General features: G+C 44.7%; 1 protein-coding gene across 1 annotated transcript; it reads right to left on the reverse strand.

Moving 5' to 3' along the window:
- Positions 6,217–7,392, reverse strand: LOC110431342. The gene is made up of 4 exons (XM_021450393.1): positions 7,254–7,392; positions 7,094–7,126; positions 6,780–6,972; positions 6,217–6,695 (listed from the first exon to the last, which is right to left on the reverse strand). Exons 2-4 carry the CDS (start codon positions 7,123–7,125, stop codon positions 6,399–6,401), a joined length of 522 nt encoding a protein of 173 aa, XP_021306068.1. The 5' UTR covers position 7,126; positions 7,254–7,392; the 3' UTR covers positions 6,217–6,398.

Below are 21,845 nucleotides of genomic sequence, written 5' to 3' on the forward strand. Positions count from 1 at the left end.
CTTTAAAGGGTCAGCCCAACTTGAAGGTCAGAACAATTATGGACATGGCTCAGAAGATATTTAAATATGACATAAAGTATGGCAAAGCATGGAGGGCAAAGCAAAGGGCCTGGAAGATGATATATGGGGACTGGGAGGAGGGGTACGAGCAGCTGCCAGCAATGTTCAATGCAATGAAAGCAGCTAATCCAGGCATGCATTACGAGTACATTCCGAAGCCTAATGAATGGAGGAATGGGAGGCAGATATTCTTTCGTGCATTCTGGTGTTTTCCACAGTGTGTCCAGGCCTTTAGGCACTGCCGTCCAGTGTTATCAATTGATGGTACTTTTCTGCTTGGCAAGTACATGGGCACTCTTTTGGTAGCCATTTCCTGTGACGCTGACAACGCATTGGTTCCTTTGGCTTTTGCTTTGGTGGAGAGAGAACAAAGACAGCTGGGGTTGGTTCATGCGTCTTGTTCGGATACATGTCATTGGCCCACATAGGGAGGTTGGTGTCATATCTGATAGGCACCAGGGCATACTCAGTGCCGTACAGGAGCAGATTCCTGGTTATGCACCTTTGCACCATCGTTGGTGTACTAGACACCTTGCAGAGAATTTACTTCGGAAAGATGGTACGAAGGACAACTTTCCTCTATTCGAGGAGGTTGCTCGAATGCTTGAGGTGCCGTTTTTTGAGGAGAAGTTGGAGCAGTTAAAAACCGCAACAAATGCAGAAGGTAGGCAGTGGCTGCTAGGTTTGATGAGGGAACCTGAGAAATGGACAAGAGCCCATGATAATGGTGGATGGAGGTACGAGTTTCAGACTAGCAATATGGCAGAGTCATTTAATAGTGTGCTCAAGGGTATACGTGCCATGCCAGTCAATGCCATTGTATCTTTTACCTTTTATAAACTAGTGGCCTGGTTCAACGATAGACATGCTCAAGCATTGCAATTACAGAGTAATAATATGAAATGGGCACCTAGAGCTAAGAAGCACCTTGACAAGGCAAAGGAAAGGGCTAGAACACATGACATAGAGTGTTTTGACCATGCCACTGGCAAGTACCAGGTCACTGAAAGGGGTGGTACAACGTCAGATGGTGAGATCCGACCATTAAGGAGTTATATTGTTGTCCTGACTGATTTTTCATGTGGATGTGGGAGACCAAGACAGTACCACTCTCCTTGTTCTCACTATATTGCAGCAGCTAGGCATCGCAACTTTGACTACGAGACCAAGATACCATGGGAGTTGAGTGTTGATAGCCTTGTGCTAACTTGGTCGCCCCGTTTTGAGCCTTTCCTAGATGAGGGGCAGTGGCCAGAATACATTGGCCCAAGGTACATTGCAGATCCAGGTGCTCGCTGGAACAAACGTGGAACCAGAAAGCGTACGAGGCATAAGATGGTCATGGACCAGATTTTAGGTAGAACGAGGCGAGGGAGAGCAACCCCGTTTGTTACTGACCCCGAGCAAAATCAATGTGGCAAATGTGGTAGACTTGGACACAACTCGCGTATTGGCCGCTAAGTCAGGTGCACTTAATATTCTATGTACTTTAGTTGTTAAATACTTTCATATGCAACTTACTTTTTGGCAGACATACATGTTCTAGTGCTCCTTTGTTTAATATAATGACATTGTAATGTATTATTTTTTTCTGCTTAATTACTAACTAATGGATCAAATTTGTTTATAGGATGGAGCAGTTCCACCTCCTGGATCCATACTACGAGGTGAAGCACCGAGGACGACTCACTGCCGAGGGGGCGGTACTTACTTTGATCTTTGCTTTTCATTTATTATTAATTTGTGTACTTATGCATTAAATAACTTGATTGTATGGTTGCAGGAACTACCCCCGCTTCGACCTCGAACGCATGACAAGTTCGAGGAGATGCGGTATGACGACAGGTACACACCTCTGCTGCAGAGGGCTGGCCTGGATGTCATATCGTATCAGGTTCGTCGTGGGTTGCCTCCAATTAACCCCGCGGCGATCACAGCTTTGGTTGACAGGTGCACCATTTATCTATAGTAATCGTATGTTTTTTGAACAAACTTTATCTATCTTTCTGAAAACCCTAACAACAATGTTCTTTAAATTGTAGGTGGAGGCCAGAAACTCATAGTTTCCACCTACCTTGTGGAGAGATGACTGTTACACTCCAGGACACTCAGAAGATCCTGGGTTTGAGTGTTAGAGGTCGTCCAGTTATCGGACACTGCAGGCCCGATGGTTGGAGGGCCAGAGTTGAGGCCTTCCTTGGAAGACCACTTCCTCCGGAGGCACCGACGCAGCGCACCACTGGGGTACCAATTGCTTGGCTTAGGCAGAGCTTTGGTAATTGTCCGGCACATGCGGACCAGGAGACAGTTGCCTACTACTGTAGAGCTTGGATCTTGCACCTATTTGGGTGTGTTCTTTTCCCTGACGCGACAGGGGACACTGCATCGTGGATGTACCTCCCGTGCCTCACTGACTGGGACACCACAGGTACTTTTCCCTTACACAGTTATTATTAATTTGGTTTCTTATGTTTACGTATGCATTGATTAAATTGATTGCAACGGTTTCAGGTACTTACAGCTGGGCTTCGGGAGTGCTGGCTTACCTATACCGTAGCCTTTGTGAGGCGTGTCGTCGGACCGCAAGTAGTTCTTCCGTTGGTGGTTGTGTTTACCTACTGCAGCTTTGGATGTGGGCTCGTCTTCCAGTTGGACGGCCCATAGTTGACGCTCCTCGGGAATGGTTTGCAGTGGGCAACCCTCGTCACCGTCCGACGTTTGTCCATCTTTGGGACCAGGCGAAAGTCGCCTTCAGCAGGACTTCACGTGCGTACGTACAGTATGCCAATGAGCTCGACACGCTTAGGCCCTCCATGGTGAGTAAAATGCAGTAGTTCTTGTTTATTGTATGCTTGATAGTTTGTCTAACTTGCCATATACATGTCTTATGTTTGCAGGTTAATTGGGAGCCGTACACGGCGAATGATGCGCTGCATCTTGGAGTAAGCAGCATGTGTAGCGAGGATGAAGACTTGTACTTGATGATCTGCCCTCTGATTTGCTTCTATGCTGTTGAGTGGCACCTTCCAAATCGAGTAGCCCGCCAATTTGGCTTGTGCCAGCAATGGCCTGTCCCTCCATTTGATACTTCCGTGGAGCTGCACAAGTAAGTTATTTTGGTAATTTATTTCATGCATTTGATAGATATGTTGACTGCAATTTATTCAAAGTTCAATATTTATTCAAAGTTCAATACCTTAAATGTTGCTGAAAATTACATGATTGCTGAAATTTATTTGCTACTTGGTCCAATATAAATCCTTGCTGAAATTTATTACCCCCTATATGCATGTTGGTACTTTTTACATGCTTGCTGAAATTTATATAAATGTTGCTGAAATTTACATGCTTAGTGCCTATCCATGCTTGCTGAAATTTATAAATGTGCTATTGCAGATCCATGCTTGCTGAAATTTATATCCTTAGTCATTTCCATCGTATTTGAAGTGTGCTACTACAACCTACTTGCTGAAATTTATTTCATACCTACTATATTCATGTTGCTAGTTCAATATTTTAACCCCGTACTGAGTTTTAGAATCAATGTTGTTAAATCTGTGTTATTATTTTCATCTTTAATATTTAATTTTAGGATTGATCGTCAGAAGCAAAAGAAGACAGTTGAGTTTGAAACGTTGCATCGTCAGTACATAGAGGTGTGGGACCAGTTTCATGACAACCTCTACGAAAATGAGCAACCACATACCAACTACAATTTTCGTGCATACCTTACTTGGTACCTAGGTGTTACACGAACAAGGTTGAAAATTCAGTGGACCCAAGTAGATTATGCGTACCTTGAATCATCTGAGGATGAGGACACTTCCTATGACCTAGCAGCACGACAAGGGACACTTATCGAGGCAGCACCTGTCTTGGACCGAGTGGTACATGTCCTTTCCACTATACAATTGTACGATTGTTGTCCTTTCCACTTTATAAATTGCACCTATATAAACTAATACATGTCTTATCTTATAGGGCAACGCAATAAAGCAATCTGTACTTGACATCGAACGGTTTCCAAGAACAGGTGTGGACGAGCACACACTAAACAACTTTCTTGGAGTAAGTACTTGACATCGAATTTATCTAAGAACAAGTATTACGACCCTCATTTATCATATATCTAACAATATGAATTTTAATCTTTGCATAATAGAGACTAGCACGTAGGCTTAGGCGTGCTGCAGCTCGGTGCGGTTGCGGTACTAGTGCTGCGATGAATGTGCATGTGCCACAGGAACGACAATGCAACACACCTGTTGTGCATGGTACATCTTCTTTGGGAGGTATAATTTTATTAAATTTGTTGTTTATTTGAACTGAGCAATTTTCATGGTATGAGATAATGAATTAAGTGCACACATAATTTGAACAATGTTTATAGGATCTGGAGGACAGAGCTCGTCTCGGCCAACTATGGACACTTTTCAAAGCGATGATGATGAGGACGAAGAGGGGGTGGCCGAGGAGCGTGACTATGATGAGCTTGGGTTATCTCAGCTTCATGATGCTCCTTCTACTCAGCCTACGCAGGTTGCAAGAAGGCGACGTCGTTCGCCTTGTAGGTACACTCCAGGCACCGATGCTCTTGGCCACAAGGGTAAGGGTAAGACTAGGAGGCAGTGAGGATGACTTCTGTGCTAACACCATGGTAGCAGCTTAGATTTGATGGCATAACTTCTGTTATTTTGCATGTATCGACACTGTGAACTTTGTGGACTATTTGTACTATATGGGACTGTATGGTCTCTGTGGACTATCTGAACTATCATTCCTGATGGCGTATGTGCTTGTGTTGTGATATTTGGATGAATCAATGTTTGTATTGTACTGTGATGTCTATTTATAACTATGGATGTACCAAAAATAGGGGAAACTCTTGCAAATTTCTTCCATGAATTATTCAATGTAGTGCACATATTCTGTGGTCCATTCCTATTGGTTTTCGCAGTGTAGGCTTTTCAGAAACAGTGAACCAATATGGCTTTTCATTGAATCATCACATCCGAAACAGTGAACGAATCTAGCCTTTTCAGATGACAATCCAAATAGACTTTTCAGTTTTCAACTAGGCTTTTCAGTAATCAAATCTAGGCTTTTCAGGTGCATTTATTATATACTACAACGGCTACCAACTATTGGGTTCCTATATATATACGCAGTGGTGAGAGCGCTGCTACTCACTTGAGATTGTTCAGTTCAAGTAAAAATGTCTGGAGGGTCATCTAGAGGGAAGGGAAAGGGAAAGGCGGCGATGAAGGGTAATCCCTTTCTTTGGGAGGGTCCTCTTGGTCCTAAAGACTTTGAGGAAGCAATTTATGATAGGTTCCCCCTTGAGAGCAAACATGATTTTACTAAAGAGGCACCACTGAGGGCATATGATGACCGAAAAGAAGAGTGGCCAAAATGTATGCATGGTGAGGATTGTTTGGTGCAGATGTACACAGAGGGGATAGATGGAGGGCGTCGTTTCTTCAAATGTCCACGAGCATGGGTAAGTCATATTACTAATTCAACCTTCAATAAGATACTCTCTTGTGCTAAAGCTACATACTTATTGCAGTCATCCTTGTCAAAAGAGAACTGTGGCTTCACCAGATGGGTCGATCCTAGACCTATTCATCCCCATGCAGAGTACATCTACTACCTGCAGGACCGTATCTTTGATTTAGAAACGGAAGTTAGCTGTGGTTACAAGGACGACGAAGAGGACGACAACAGCAATGCTACTGGCTCCCAAAACACAATATGCAATGATCCATACTGCACATGCCCTAATCACAAGAACAAGGGCCCTCCTTCACCACCACCCCCACCACCACCAACAACAACGGGAGGATACTATAGAGAAGGGGCAACACAGTTTGCTATGTGGCCACACTACTAGGTAGAACTGAACTAATTCACAGGCCACATCCATATGTTTGTTGTTTGGTTTAATCACCTAAGGCATGTTAGGGTTAGTCGAAAGAACTATGTACCTTTGTGTGGTATATGTTCTCACATGCCATTCCCTGTGCTTGTTAATTGCTTGAATTACCTAAGGCATGTTAGGTTTAGTCTCGGACCTCTGCACCCTTGTTTGGTGCATGTTTTGACATGTCATTCAATGTGATGTGTGCTACTAGTTATGCAATATACTAGTTCGTTAACTTCTATTTCAACTAATTATCCTCATTTCATTGCCTATGCAATACTCAAATAAAAATATTGTCTACTAATAATGAAACCAAATTAAAATTGCTAAAGTGCATTACATAACAACAAATTGAAAAGTCCAACACAAAACAATATTGTCCATGAACCAAACAAAGAACAAGAAGGTAATGTAACTACTGAGTGCAACGAGGCCACTTTCCCTTCCTCTGGGCATCTGGATTCTCATCAATCGCTACCTTCGCTCGGCGCACACGCTCAAGCTTCTTTTCCCTCTCCTCCCGAGCCGCAGCAACACGTCTTCTTTCCTCCTCTTCCTTGTGCTCCCTCTTTTGAGCCTCCTCTCTACGTCTCTTCTCTAATATCTCTGCACGCTCTGCATCCCACTCCTTTAGGCCTTGTAGAAGCCGCTTGTCGGACTCCTTAACCTCAGTGTCGATCCACTGCTCAAAATCACACAATGGTGGAGGGGTCTGCAACAAATATATTTGTTCAAAAATTTAAATCATGCTTCGTAGGACACAAATTAATAAGTGCACAATAGAAAAATAACTTACAATAAAGTTACTGCGGCGTTGTTTTGGCGTAGGCTCCCAGGCAAAATTCGAACACATCCAATACCTCTGCCGATAGGTTTCCTCGTCTTCCGAAATTTCTACCTTGCAAGGATCACCACAAAAGCACATAGGTACTGGAACACCGCTAGGAAGCGGCTTGTGGATGTACGGACTACCGGTCGTCCGGCCATAGCTACAGTTCAAATAATTCAATTCTAAGAAGTCATAGCAAATAACGATTGAACCGAAAACTACAATTTACCAAATGATAAATAATAACGAATGAAATTTATCGAAACATGTCGAAAGGTTACCTTGGTTTGCTACTTTTTCCACGACGTGGCATTCTACGATTGCATAAGAAAAATATTAATCATCCATTCAAAAAACTATAAATGGTTTATCTAAGTCTACAACATACGTGTAATATAGGTCAAATCAATGAGTCAAAAACTAATATGTGAAAGAGTATACCTGGCTCTTCAAGATCTATGGAACAAATCAAACTTTTGATGGTCCAAATATTGAATCCAAATTCGTGCTCGGTTTTTGGAGAGAAAGAGCCGAGAGGGGAGATGAAAATATGAACTGTGTCCACGGGTAGCGAAGGGCGTCGGCCGATTTGTAGCAGGGAGCTCAGCGCCGTGATCTGTGGCGCCGAGCTCGGCGCCGTGATCTGTGGCGCCGAGCTCCCTGCCACGTCAGATCCACGTGAGAAGGCAGTCCAGGACCTCGGCGCCGTGATCCATGGCGCCGAGACGTGAAACCTCGGCGCCATGATGCATGGCGCCGACCCCCTGGGTCCATTTCTGCATTTAAGTTTTCCAGAGGTCCAATTGTGAACTTTTTTGAAAAAAAGAGTCAAATTGTAAAAAATTGGGCCGGCCTTTTCGTAACTATAAATCAGTATCAGATCAGAAAAAATCAGGCACACGTGTTAATTAGTAGCCTCACACTCATATTGGCGGTTCGTTAATTCTTAACTCTACATGCATGCATGACCATAATCGGTAGAGGAGAGTTGCTAATGAACTGCTCTACCTGCTAATCCTGGATACTCCTGGAGTTGATCGTTCGTCTTTTTCTTTTTTGAAGAACCTAGAGAGGCCAGGACCCTAGAGTGCTATATATATATATTAAATCGCATGAACACAAAGTGCAAAGCAAAAGAAAATAAAACGCACGAAAATTAAGAAACAAAGAAGGATGGATGCCCCAAAAAAAGATATGGAGCAGACAACAAACTATCCCAGATCAGATCTTGTGTCCCTAATTAACTCGAATGGTTCAGAGAGAGGCTTTGATTCATCCCGCAGGAGATCGGAAGCATGCATATATCAATTCTTTGTAGAATAGTCTTGAACAATATCTTGCAAATTCATTCGGACTCCTTTGAAAATCAAGGTTATTCCTAGCTGTCCAGATTGCGTTGCCCAATACATGAGGATTATAGCCTCCATAAAGAACTGCGAATGCAACTGGTCCTTGATCAAGGAGGTGACTTCTAGAAGCTATAGTTTACTGGAACATTAAAGGCATGTTTGGTCGACGAAGTTAAACTTTAACTCATATTACATCAAATGTTTGGACACATGCATAGAGTATTAAATATAAACTAGTTATGAAACTAAAAACACAACTAAAGAATAATTTACGAGACGAATTTTATAAATATAATTAGTCTATGATTAGACACTAATTATCAAATAAAACCAAAATATTACAATACCTATTAAATTTTAACATCTCTAAGCAAAGACACCCTAAGGTTGATGGAACACCAGCACATCCTTGGAAACTGACCGTCCATGAAGAGATGCTGTGAGGTTTCTTCCACCAACAAGTTACACATTTATTGGAGTCTAGATGCATGTTTTTCCCTTCTTATAAGAGATGTTTGGTACTTACGCAGTCTTTGATCAAAATCTAGAAAAAAAATTAAACTTTTGTGTTTTGGTTGACAGTGACTCTTCCGCAACCATTTGGATGTAGGATCTATCTCTGATTGATTGATTGATTTGAGTACTGATTAGTATCGTCCTCTGTCTTAAATTATAAGTTGTTTTGATTTCTTTTCGGGCATATAGTTTTTACTATACATCTTGATATAATTATATCTAGACACACAATAAAAGTTATATATATTATATAGAAATTAAATGATAAATTGATCTATAAATTGAAATGGAGGGAGTAGTGCGTGGTTGACTATCTTTACGCAGTGAGACTTTTGGGTTATTAGCTGGCTGGAATGGAGTGGAAGGAAAAAAAAAAAAGGTGCGTGAGCAGAGCGCGTAATAACGGCATGGAGGGTCCGTTCCGGTGGAAATATCTATCTCGTCGCTAGTTCAGCTTTTCTTTAACTTTGCCGGTATGCAATAACGCAAATGCAAATGCAGCACAGCTTTACAGACGCATGCATGGATGGATATCTCTCCATCTCCCGTCGCTGCCCCATATCCCAGCCGCCGCCTTTTTCCCTGCACAAATTGATTAAAAGCGATCGATATCGATTATAGGAGTAGTGTGCTACACTACTTGGCAACTGCCAGGCATGTATATCAAGGCCTTTTAATGCGAGGAGGACTCCACTTCAGGTATTGTTTGGTTCCGAAAATGTTTTGGTTTCGGGTAGCGTAGCATTTTCGTTTTTATTTGGTAAATATTGTCTAATCATAGACTAACTAGGTTCAAAAGATGCATTTTACAATTTATAGATAAACTGTGCATTTAGTTTTTATTTTTGTTTATACTTCATGTATGTGCCGCAAGATTCGATGTGACGAAGAATTTTGAAAAGTTTTTGGTTTTTTAGATGAACTAAACAAGGCCTTAATTCGCGTGTGTTCTGGTGTATGCGCACGGCGCCACGACGGAATGCAAAAAGCAAAGGTCAATCGATCGCAACACATACTACTAGAGAACTCTAACTTTTAGTCCCACTTTAAATTGAGCCCAAAACTAATAGCCCAACGGATAGTGTAACATACTTTTGCAACTGAAACCTTTAGTCCTGTTTGATAACACGAGACTAAAAACCATCATTCAATCTTGGTTGGTAACACCAACTAGGACTAAAGGGTGATCTTTTAATCCCGGTTGAAGTCACCAACCCGGATTAAAAGTCTTTGACCCGAGACTAAAGGTTCCCCACGAGTGATTCAAAGGGAGATCGTTCAAGATATTGTCACATGTGGTGTGCAATTGAGTTAGTAAGGAAGATATGCACGAGAGACAAGAGGTCTTGGGTTTAGAAATCTGTGACACACGCAGGAGGGAGATCTGCAGGATTTAAATTATTTTTGAGTTCTCAAGATGGATTTTAATCCCGGTTACATGACCCGCGACTAAAAGTCTGGATGGATTCCCAATCTCGGTTGGGAAAATTGGGACTAAAGGGGTTTGTCAACCGGGATTACAACTTATCTATCTACTAGTGACATGCACCAATGCATGTGGTGCACATTTTTTTCTCCGCGTATATTTCAATGGCTACAAGTGTATAATGTCCAATGTATGCCTCGTTTAGTTCGCGAAAATTTTTAGATTTGATTACTGTAGTATTTCGTTTGTATTTGGTAATTATTGTCCAACTATGAATTAACTAGGTTCAAAAGATTCGTCTCGTAAATTATAGACAAACCGTACAATTAATTATTTTTCTATCTATATTTAATGCTTTATGCATACATCCAAAGATTCGATGTAACGAGGAATATTGAAACAAGACTATAATAGCTTAGCTTTGAGTACACTAAGAGCGTTCCAATGGTTCCCAAATACTTAGTCTAGAAAGAATTCTGTTGGCTATCAATGAGACAGATCAAATAGTCAGCAACTCTCAAATAGCTAGTCTAGCACGATCTCTCAAAAATACATCTCTCATTACTCAAATAACTCTCCACTACAGTGTTCATCTTTTATTATTTCTACATTTTATCTAGCTAGCTATTTACAAATTGTCATTGTGGACGTCCTAAAGAGGATCTGAGTATCCATATAAAACTTTAATGATATCCTAAAACGCCTCTAATAATGAACATTTTCTCTGTCCTAATGTAAAGACACGCAATTTTTGCGTGATCAAGAAAAAAACAAATGGCTACAAGTGTACGTACACTTGAGAACTAGAGGAGGGCAAAAAAGAATCTAAATACTTGCTTTGTTGCATATAAGCATATATATAGATATGTGGACTTTGTGAGTGCACAACAGCACATGCTGAATTGTACGTACATACATGCATGTGCCGTGGCGGATCGGCGGGAGATGAATAAGCTCGCGTCTTTGCAAGCAAAAAGATCGACGGAGATATTCATCGGTCGGCCATCATCAGCCCGGCCGGGTTAGGTGATTAATTAGGTCGCTGTTTAATTTTGGGACGCAGGCATATGCATGGCGATGCTCTGCTGCATGTATCTATGCAGGATAGTATGTGTATGTATGTATTCTCTCTGTCCTAAAATAAATGTCGTTTTTGTTTCCTGAAAAATAATTTTAACTAAATATATAGTAAAAATATTAATATTTATAATACATAATTAGTATTGTTGGAAAGATCTTTAAGTCTAGTTTTTAAAAATTTATTTAGAAATACAAATATTGAATGTATTTTTTACAAATCGAGTCAAACTTTTAACATAAAAACCTAAAACGACTTTTTTTTTTTTGAACGGAGGGAAGTATGTACGTGTGCGTGCGTGCGCATCAGCAGCGCGCGCGGGAATGAGCATGATGATGACACCATCGCCGTCTGAGCTCACCGCACTACCGGATCCCAGGCCTTTGCCGAGTGCTTGAAGCGCTCGGCAAAGGAGCAATGGCGCTCGGCAAAACAGTTTGCCGAGAGCTGCGCTCGGCAAACAACCGCCGGCAAACAAACGGACGGCAAAGGGATGTTTGCCGATAGTCCCGCTCGGCAAAGAGTTTGCCGAGCTCTCGTACCAGCCCGCTCGGCAAAGGACGGCTCTCGGCAAAGTTTAGTCCAGTAACGGTCGAAACGACCGTTAACGGTTGTCCGTACAGTACCTTTGCCGAGAGCTGCGCTCGGCAAAGAATTTAGTAAACAAAAAATTAAAAAATCCGGACAAGTGTTTAGTGAAGGTAATCACCTTTGCCGAGAGCTCCTCTCGGCAAACCTTTTTAATTTGATTTTTTCATATTTTAAAACAAATGCCGAGAGTTCTTTGCCGAGAGTACAGCTCTCGGCAAAGGCGTTTGCCGAGCGCTCTGCCTGCCTGGCTCTCGGCAAATAGCAGGCCTTTGCCGAGCGCTGGCCTGTCCTGGCTCTCGGCAAACATCCAGAGAGGTTTTTGTTATTTTTATTTTTTTGTTTCCAGCTCTTATTCACAGATATATATAACAGATATTCACAGATATATATAACAGATATACAGATAACACACATATATATATATATAACATGTCTCATAAACATCCATCATTCACAAGTTCACAAACATCCATCATTCACAAGTTCACAAACATCTCACACACATCCATCAAACATTCATCACAATCATCCATCAACAATAAATGTCTCAGTGCTGCCAAGTGTCCCACCCCGACCCTCCTGGAGGCTGCTGCGACGGCGGCGGACGTGGTGCATACCAGGATCCACCTGACGGCGGCTGAAGCGGCGGAAGTGACGCTCCTAAGGGCGGCACCTCATTCGAACCCGCCGATTGAACCTGCACAAATGAGAATAAACATTGTTATGTTTAGTGAAGTCGAAAAATTCTAGAACTAGTCACAAATATGTAATGTAAGCCTAGACACATAAAAATTTCGGCAGCACCTCCCCTGTACCTGGAGATTTCCAAAACCTGCAAAAAGACTCGGCACGATGGCCGGCCACCACATTCAACAGCACGATGGCCGAGACACATATATCAATGGCACGAAGGCCTTCCATCACATATGAACGACACGATGGTCGACATATACACTAAAGAAGTTTTTTAGAGAAGTTGAACTCACGTATGGTTGTTGTGCATATGGTGGAGGAGCGAACAACTCTGGTGGCGCTGGACGACCCATCGTGAGGCCAAGGCTTGCCACGTACTGAGCCAAGGCGTCGTACCTCTGTGCCTGGTACTCCCGCTCCTGCCTGGCCTGTTCTTCCATCCTGGCCTTGTCAACTTGGAGCGCTTCCACCTGGGCCTAATATTTTTCACCGTATTGTTACAATCAATTTCAAGTAATGCAAAAACTAATGAATGACAAATAAAATAGAAATAACCTGTAGTGTGGCAACACGATGCGTCGAAGTGTCCACCCTTGGGCGTACGGGCACGCTCTCGCTCCTGCTGTTTGCCCGGACCTGTGCGAGAGTGGGAGTAGTCGCTGGGTCTAGCGTGCTGTTACCGATGATGTACCGCCCACGCTTCTTGCCTCCTCCCACCCTCATGACGAGGTCACCGTCAAGGTCCGCGGTGTGGGGATCGAACGCCTCTCCATGGACCGTCCTTGCCGCCTCGGTGTACTGACTGACGATCTCAGGGATACTGGAGTTGGAGTACGACTCAGCTGGGTCGTTGTCCGGGTTCCAGTCAATGTTTGCCGTCGCCTTGTCCTTGTGGGACAGAACCCATGCCTTGAGCCGTCCACATGGCTGGTTTTGATGTGAAGCCGACTGCAAGAAAAAACAATAAGATAGGTTAATAATAGGAAGGAAAGAATAAGCGTCTGAGATAATAAATGAAGATACACCAAGCCACGTACCCATCTACTCGCGTATTCGTCGATGTTAAGGTTGCCCTGGTGGTGGGATGCACCTGGCATCAACAGACGTCGGTCTCTAAGGGCGTTGTGATTATTCGCCCACTGTTCACTTACCCATTTGTCGACCATCCTCTCCCAGGCCACCATTTTATTGGCGCACCAGCTAGGAGGCACCTGCATGACATGAAATATATTGACAGATATAAATACAATTGAAGCCTACCCAATCTTAGAAGAAATCAACACTGATGTATTTTTACCTTCAGGTACTGCTCTCTGGTCAGATGCATAAGTCTAGCATCTTCTTTCTTTACCTTCCGAACCTCGAAGATGGCACAGTAGTCGATGATCGCCTGGATCCTGGCCTCGTAGTGCATGTCTGTGATGCGCTTCTTACATGACTTGGCCAACACCACCAATGCCCTGTTCTCGTAGGCATCCTCTATTCTGAAGTAGTCCTGGATATAAAAAAGATATATCAGTACACTGGATCAAGAAAGCCTAACGAATGCAATGTAGTGAGCAAAGTAGTGCGAGAAATACTTACATAAAACTCATTCATAATCCGCTCCGCCACATTTTCATACCGGTGGCCCCTCTCGTCCTCTCTATCTTCTGCAGCGAGGTAGTGCTCATACAGGGTGGCCGGCACGTCTTGATCGTTGTAGCGAACCATTCCTGGGAAGTGTTCCCTGCAAAGAAGGCCCAGGATGCCATTGGGCAACCTTCTGTGAGCACCTGGGACCACGACCTTCCATGACCTGCAAAGGTGATTAAGAAGAAAGTATTAGTTTCATTGTGAGACTATCATACATAGTAGCAAAAGAAATGTAAAAGTTGCATACGCTTGCCCAACGGGTCGAGCGACCGGGCGTAGAGCCGGCGGGGGCCGATCAGGTAGGCTCGCCGGACCTCGTTGGTACACACCCGAGGAGGATCCGGAACCTCCTGCAGTGTCCTCCTGCTGTTCGTCGTCCTCGTCCGCCTCGGCCTCCCCTTGCAGAGCCCGGGCCTCCTCGTCGTCTGCCGGCTCCTGCGTGTGCGCGTCCTCCTGGTGGGTCTGCGCGTGCTCATCCACCTGGTCCACCTGGTGAGCGTCCTCGTCCACCTGGTCCTCCGGCCTCTCCGAGGGGTCTGGTGGAGGCGGTGGCGCCCTCGACCGCCTCCCACCGCCTGTCCTCCTCCTCGTCGTCCCCTGAGGCGGTGCCGATGTGCCAGCTGCCTGTGAACCGCTCCTCGTGTTGTAGAATTCGCTGAGCGCCCGCAAACCTCTACGGCCCGGGCCCGACATCTTCACACAATCACCTGCAAGACAAACAATAAGATAGGATTAGCGAGATCATTAAAAAAGAAATTATAGTAAAGAGATGCAAAAAAACTAAAGCATAATTACAAAAGTAAAGAAATTATAGTATTACATGTATTAGAAATAATCATCCCCATCGGGATTATCTGGATCATAGCTCTCATCATCACTATCAGCTAGGTCGAGATGTTCAACACTTTCCAAAGACGCAACGATGTCACCACTACCATTGCCACTACTTAGTTGTTCAAGTAACTCCAAGTCTTTCGCATTTTCCACCACATCCCCGTCATCCTCATCAACATGGATTTCATTATCTACTTCCATTTCCATAGCTCCAGTTAAGTCAATCTCAAAAGTCCCCTCTAGACCCTCTACTTGATAGAACTCTCCATCATAAGTGCTTGTGTCAAAGTTATAGTCTTCGGCATTTGGGGTAGGTGCTTTACCATGCGGCGATACCTTGTGCACAATATCCCAACCCTGAAGAAGAGGGTCCCTTTGGCACGCGTATGAGAGATAATACACTTGTGTGGCCTGTTGAGCCACAATATAGACATCCTTTCCACCATAGACCGAATCCTGTCGAATTTCTACTAGACCTAAGGAAGGATTTCGTCTCGTTTCTTGAGGATCTAACCAATGACATTTGAATACGACAAGATTAAGAGGTTTGCGACCACGAAACCTTAGTTCGTATATTTCTTCAATTTTGCCATAAAACTCGACCCCATCAAGGCCGCCGGTAAAAACTCCGGAATTAGTGGTCTTTCGATTGGGCCGGCTCTGCTCGTGTCTTGTTGTATGAAATCGGTATCCATTCACATCATAACAAGAAAATGACTTGACCCTATGTTCAAAGCCATTGGAAACCTGTCTCAACTCTGGATTCATAGTCAAATCGGTTTGGCTCTGCAAGGTTAAGGATAGATCGTTAAAGTGGAATGCACAAAGAATTTGGAATGTTAAACTTAGTACGTGCTAAATTGCATAGTACCTTTTGTTTGAACCAAGAAATAAAATCGAGGACTCCATTTCCCCCAGCCTCATGAAGAATGGTGTCACGTTCTTGCGGGGTAGGTTCCCTTGATAGATGCCAGTTCTCATTAATAAACTCCCTGTAAAAACCAAGGAGGTTGGATGCAGAATGTTGACGACATATTAACAAGTTCGTGCAAGAAGCCACTTACTGCATGTATGGCTCCATTTCGGTCAGATTGGTCAAGACATATATCATGATTGTGCGCCACTCTTCATTTTTCAACAACAATGGTGTCCCATAACTTGCACTTCCAAATTGCCCTTGGAAAAGACTGAGTTTTGAATCATTTTCACTAGCATTGTAACGAGGGGGTCGATTATGCACACTAGGAAGCTTGTCACCATAGTATGCTTGTGTGAAGTTAGTAACCTCCTCTATAACGAATGCCTCTGCTATGGAAGCCTCGATTTTGCATTTGTTTCTGCATTTCTTCCGAAGAACCTTTAGACATCTCTCGATTGGATAGCACCAACGGGCCCACACGGGCCCCCACATTCGTGCCTCATACGGGAGGTGCAAAATCAAATGCTGCATCGGATTAAAGAAGCTGGGTGGAAAGATCTTCTCTAACTTACAGAGCAACACAGGTGCCATTTTTTCCAATTCTGCAATCACGCTACGAGATAACTCCTTGGCACAAAGCTGGCGGAAAAAATAGCTCAACTCAGATAGCGTCTTCCACAAGTGCTCAGGGGCATAGCCGCGGAGCATTGCCGGAAGAAGACACTCAATCCATATGTGATAGTCATGACTCTTCAGGCCGTTGATCCGTAAAGTAGATAAGTTGACTCCCCTCCTCAAATTCGCTGCATAACCATCGGGAAACATTATTCTTTTGGTCCATTCTAATACTTCTCTCTTTTCTTCCTGTTTCAGTCTGTAATCGGCCTTAGGCCTTGTCCATCTTTTGCCGCCCTTAGGTTGCATGTGTAGCTTCGGTCTATCACATATCGTTGCCAAGTCCACTCTCGCCTTTACATTGTCCTTCGTCTTATCAGGAATGTCCATGATCGTTGCCCAAAGCGCCTCGGCAACATTCTTCTCGGTGTGCATTACATCAATGTTGTGTGGAAGAAGAAGATCTTTATAATAGGGGAGCATCATCAATGGTGACTTATGAGTCCACATATGCTCCACACCATATCCCAAGAACCTACCATCATTCGCATTGATCTGGAGAGCATCTATCTGATCATAAACCTCAGCACTAGTCATCATCTCTGGTGCGGGGTCTGTAACCTCGACACCTTTAGTAAAGTTCTTAATGTCTCGTCTAAATGGATGGTTGGGCGGGAGAAACTGTCGATGTTTGTCGAACGCAGAATATTTGCCGCCCTTCGGCAGCCAATTGAACTGCGTACCTGTCTTGCACAAGGGGCATGGAAACTTTCCGTGAACACACCAACCGCTGAATATCCCATATGCCAGGAAGTCGTGCATGGAGTATTGATACCAAACATGCATGTTGAAGTTTGTCTTTGTAGCTCGATCGTATGTCCATACACCATGGTCCCAAGCATGGACAAGTTCATCAAACAAAGGCTCCATGAACACACCCATGTTATTCCCTGGGTGTTCTGGAATTATCAATGATAAGAACACATTCTGTCGTTGGAAGGAGACCCCAGGGGGGAGATTGAGGGGGATAACAAACACAGGCCAACAAGTGTATGGGACAGCAGCCATTCCGTAAGGATTGAAACCATCTGTTGCCAGTGCAACACGCACATTACGTGCCTCTGCAGCTTTGTCACGATGAATGTTATCAAAGTGATGCCATGCTTCACCATCAGATGGATGCACCATCTTGTCAGCATGGTATCTTTTCCCATTCTTGTGCCATGTCATTTGCTTCGCGGACTCCTCAGTCATGAATAGCCGTTGGATCCTCGGTATGAATGGAAGGTACCGTAGGATTTTCGTGGGATACGAACTCTGCCTCTTCTCACCCTCACCAGAGTCTACCTCTAGATACCTAGAGGATTTACACTTTGGACAATACTGTGCATCTTTGTGTGCTTTTCTAAAGAGGACGCAGCCATTCGCGCAAACATGTATTTGCTCATACGGCATCTTAAGTGCACGGAGAACCTTCTGCGATTCGTACATGTTCTGTGGCAGAAGGTGACCAGCCGGAAGGATGGAGCCAATAACTGTCAACATTTCATCAAAGTTCTCTCGACTGAGGTTTAACTGTGACTTCAAGGCCATTAAGCGTGAAATGCCATCAAGCTTTGAAACCTGTGTGTGTTCATGAAGGGGTTTCCCTGCCGCAGACAACATATGGTAATACGCCTTTGCGCTTTCCTCTGGATCTTCCTCCACTCCCTCTCCCTCCTGACGTCCTTCAGCGAAGTGTGCTGCGTGATAGTCATCTAACCAAGCTGCTACCCCGGCATCAGCATCAGCAGTAAAATCCTCGATACGTGGTCTCACCACCTCCTCTCTCTCACGATCGTCTTCACCATGGTGGGTCCATCGGGTATAGTTTTTCCGTAAATCCATTCCTAGCTAGATGTGAAGTCATCACCTCCTTTGTTTGCCTTTTTCTGTTCTTACAATTGGTGCATGGACAAAAGATGGCACGTGCCCCTGAAGCCCGATCAAATGCTTGCTTGATGAAAGCCTCGGTCTTGTCGACCCATTCTCTAGTAATCTCACGAGAACTCCGACGGCCCGAATACATCCACTCACGGTCATCCATCCTCTAACATATACATGACCAAGTAATAAATATAACTATAGACTTGCATTTACACGTCCTTCCTACCATCTAATAGGTAAGGATAGGTCCTAATCCCACCCAAGGATGTGTAGATGATGTTAGTTTCCATGATCTGCACCGATCTAGGACAAAATTTCGGCAGCACCTCCCCGCTGTTCTCCAAATACACGTCCGGATAAGGAGAATGTGTATCCAGAGAACAATAGAGAGGTGCTGCCGAAATTCTGTCCTAAATCGATGCAGACCATGGAAACTAACATCATCTACACATCCTCGGGCTGTCCAAAAAAACGTGGACAATTCGAAACAGATACGGCTATTGATATGCAAAGATCTGCATATTTCTAACCGTATCTATTTCGAACGGGAGACGCCTAACTAGGTTACGTGAAGATAAATGGCCAAGACAAGTAAAGAGTGGTTATACCTTAGGTGGCGGTGACGTCAGGCTAGCGGGGCCGTGACGGGTCGGTGCAGTGGCGAGCCGAACTGGTGCGGGCAGCGAGGAGGACGAGGTACTCCGGCTACCCTCCGACAGATTCCTCTGAAAATCAAAAAGATACACGACCATCAAAATTCAAAATTTCAGCAGCACCTCCCCTATAGGGTGAGGTTTCAAAAACCTGCAAGAAACAAACGGCACGATGGCCGGCGAGCATAAATATATAAATGGCACGATGGCTGGCAACCACAGATACAAAACCAACACCACCACCGCCATCATCAACTAAACCCTAACAGTCATCTTTTTCTATATAGTAATGTAACACACTCCTACTTGTGTGTACTTCTAAAAACATGTACTGGGAGTTCATGTGTATGCAAGCACGATCAATTCTACTAAATAATTATTTACAAATTCACGGATACTACGGAAAAGGACACCATTACCTGAAGGCGCGTAGAGGCGGCCGCGCGCAGAGGCGGGCCCGCGAGGGTGGCGCGAGCGTGCGAGCGCACGGGGAGGCGGCGGCGCGTGCGGCGGCGCGCAGAGGCGGGCCCGCGAGGGCGGCGCGAGCGTGCGAGCGCACGGGGGTGGGGGCGAGCAGCCGGGCGCGGAGGCGGAGCCGGAGGGCGAGGGGCGGCGGCCGGGCGCGGAGGCGAAGGGGCGGCGGCGCATGCGGCGGCGCGAGCGTGCGAGCGCACGGGGGTGGGGGCGACCGGCCGGGCGCGGAGGCGGAGGGGCGGCGGGCGGGCTGCGCGCGGCGTGCGCTTTCCCGGCGGCGAGGGCAGCGGGCGGGCGCGTGCGTAGCGTGCGGTGCGTGTGTGCGTGTGCGTGACTGAGCCGGAACCTAAGTATGCCTTCTTTGCCGAGCGCCTGATCTATTTGCCGAGCGCAATAGGAGCAAGCGCTCGGCAAAGAGTGCCGTATTTTTTTCACGGACGCGCGCCGTAGTTTTTTTTTAAAAAAAAAACTTCCTTTACCGAGAGCTACGCAGGTAGGCTCTCGGCAAAGGCCTTTGCCGAGCGTTGTTCTCGGCAAACCATTGATTTTTTTAAAAAATGCAATTTTATTTTGTTTCCCTAACTGCGCCTAAAAATCTAACTTTGCCGAGAGCTGACCAGGCAGGCTCTCGGCAAAGGCCTTTGCCGAGCGCTGCGCTCGGCAAACCTCAATTCCTGTAAAAAAAAAAGAAATCGCCGCCGAGAGCAAGACCAACAGCTCTCGGCATAGGGTCCTTTGCCGAGAGCATCCTAAGTAAGCTCTCGGCAAACCATTTCAAAAAGATATGAAATTTTGCCGTATTAGAGCTTATATACTCTCTAATGACTATAAAAAAAGTTTGGAACTGCATAACTAATTAGTTTGTAATAGTGTTTTAAAATTCTTATGAATCTATGGAGCTAAGATTCATCAAGAACCAGGGCCGTCTCAATAATTTTAAGGGCCCTTGGGCAAGTAAGATAGTAAGAGTTTAGTAATCTAATTTTTTAATACGGCGATTAAAACATAAGCACTAATAATAATAATTAACTTGCAACATAGGTTTAAGGAAGTCAGGCCTGTCTCTCATTGTGTGCGAACGAGTGGCGTCGCGTGTCGTGGCTTCACAATATCTCGCCACACAAAGCGATATCACCATATTTGGCAATTGGGAGGCGAAACGGTCAACTAATCTGAATTGATCGGCGATCATGATAAAGTTCCATTTCAGTATTCCAAATATATATTATAAATACTATATATAGACATATATTTATGGGCCCCTCAGTAGAATGGACCCCCGGCCGTCGCACCTGTTGCCCTCCCCTCTAAGACGGCCTTGTCAAGAACATGCAAAGGAAACAAAGAACCTAGTGTCTCCCCGTGCAAGGCTGGCTTCACCGGCAGGCGAGGAGGAGGGGTAGGCTGGGGGACAGTTTACATAGCTCTACTACATGAAATGACAGTTTATATAGCTCTACTACATGAAATGACAATCCATCCTTCTTTTCCTCTCTTGTCTGCACGCCACCAGTGAAGTTTCAGCTGCATGAAATGACGGTTTACATACCTCTACTACATGAAATGACGATGTCTTCTTGTCTTCCTCTCTTGTCTGCACGCCACCAATGAAGTTTGAGTTACATGAAATGACGGTTCAAATAGCTCTACTACATGAAATGACAATCCTCCCTTCTCTTCCTCTCTTGTCTGAACGCCACCAATGAAGTTTGAGTTACATGAAATGACGGTTCACATAGCTCTACTACATGAAAGGACGGTTTACATAGCTCTACTACATGAAATGACACCCATAATGTTAGAATTCTCTTTTGCTGGATCCAGCTTCTCCGCTCTAATAATGTTGCACTTTTGAAGCCGATCATTGGTATTTTGATTGTGATGAAATTCATGAATGGTGATGGTGTACAGGAAGGAGGCCAACTTTGGGTACGCGTTCATCAACTTCACCACATCGGCAGCGGCCAAGGAGCTCTACTGCTCGCTGCAGAACTGCGTCTCGAAAGTACACGGCTCCAAGAAGGTGATCAAGATCGACCAGACCACTGCTGGCTAGCTGCCGCTGGGTGCTGGCGGTGGAGTCAAACGACGATGCATGCGGTTATGCGACGGAGTTGGGAGTATGGACGTTGTTGTTTGTGGTGTAGCATCGGACAGTGAGTCTGAAGTCTGTCAGTGTGCCTTCCCCTTCTTCCTCTCCCCGTGCAAGGCTGGCTGCACCGCCACCAGTGAAGTTTCAGCTGCATGAAATGACGGTTTACATACCTCTACTGCATGAAATGACGATGTCTTCTTGTTCCTCTCTTGTCTTTAGGCTACCGGTG

Source organism: Sorghum bicolor, chromosome 10 (assembly GCF_000003195.3).
Source record: "Sorghum bicolor cultivar BTx623 chromosome 10, Sorghum_bicolor_NCBIv3, whole genome shotgun sequence".
In the NCBI taxonomy this organism is placed as follows: domain Eukaryota; kingdom Viridiplantae; phylum Streptophyta; class Magnoliopsida; order Poales; family Poaceae; genus Sorghum; species Sorghum bicolor.

Bases quoted from the DNA above. Each gene is read 5' to 3' on its own strand.
- LOC110431342 (XM_021450393.1), bottom strand. From the start codon at position 7,125: ATGCCACGTCGTGGAAAAAGTAGCAAACCAAG. The intron at 6,973-7,093 runs GTAACCTTTCGA...TTTGAACTGTAG, and splicing joins GGAAAAAGTAGCAAACCAAG to CTATGGCCGGACGACCGGTA. The intron at 6,696-6,779 runs GTAAGTTATTTT...TATTTGTTGCAG, and splicing joins AACGCCGCAGTAACTTTATT to ACCCCTCCACCATTGTGTGA.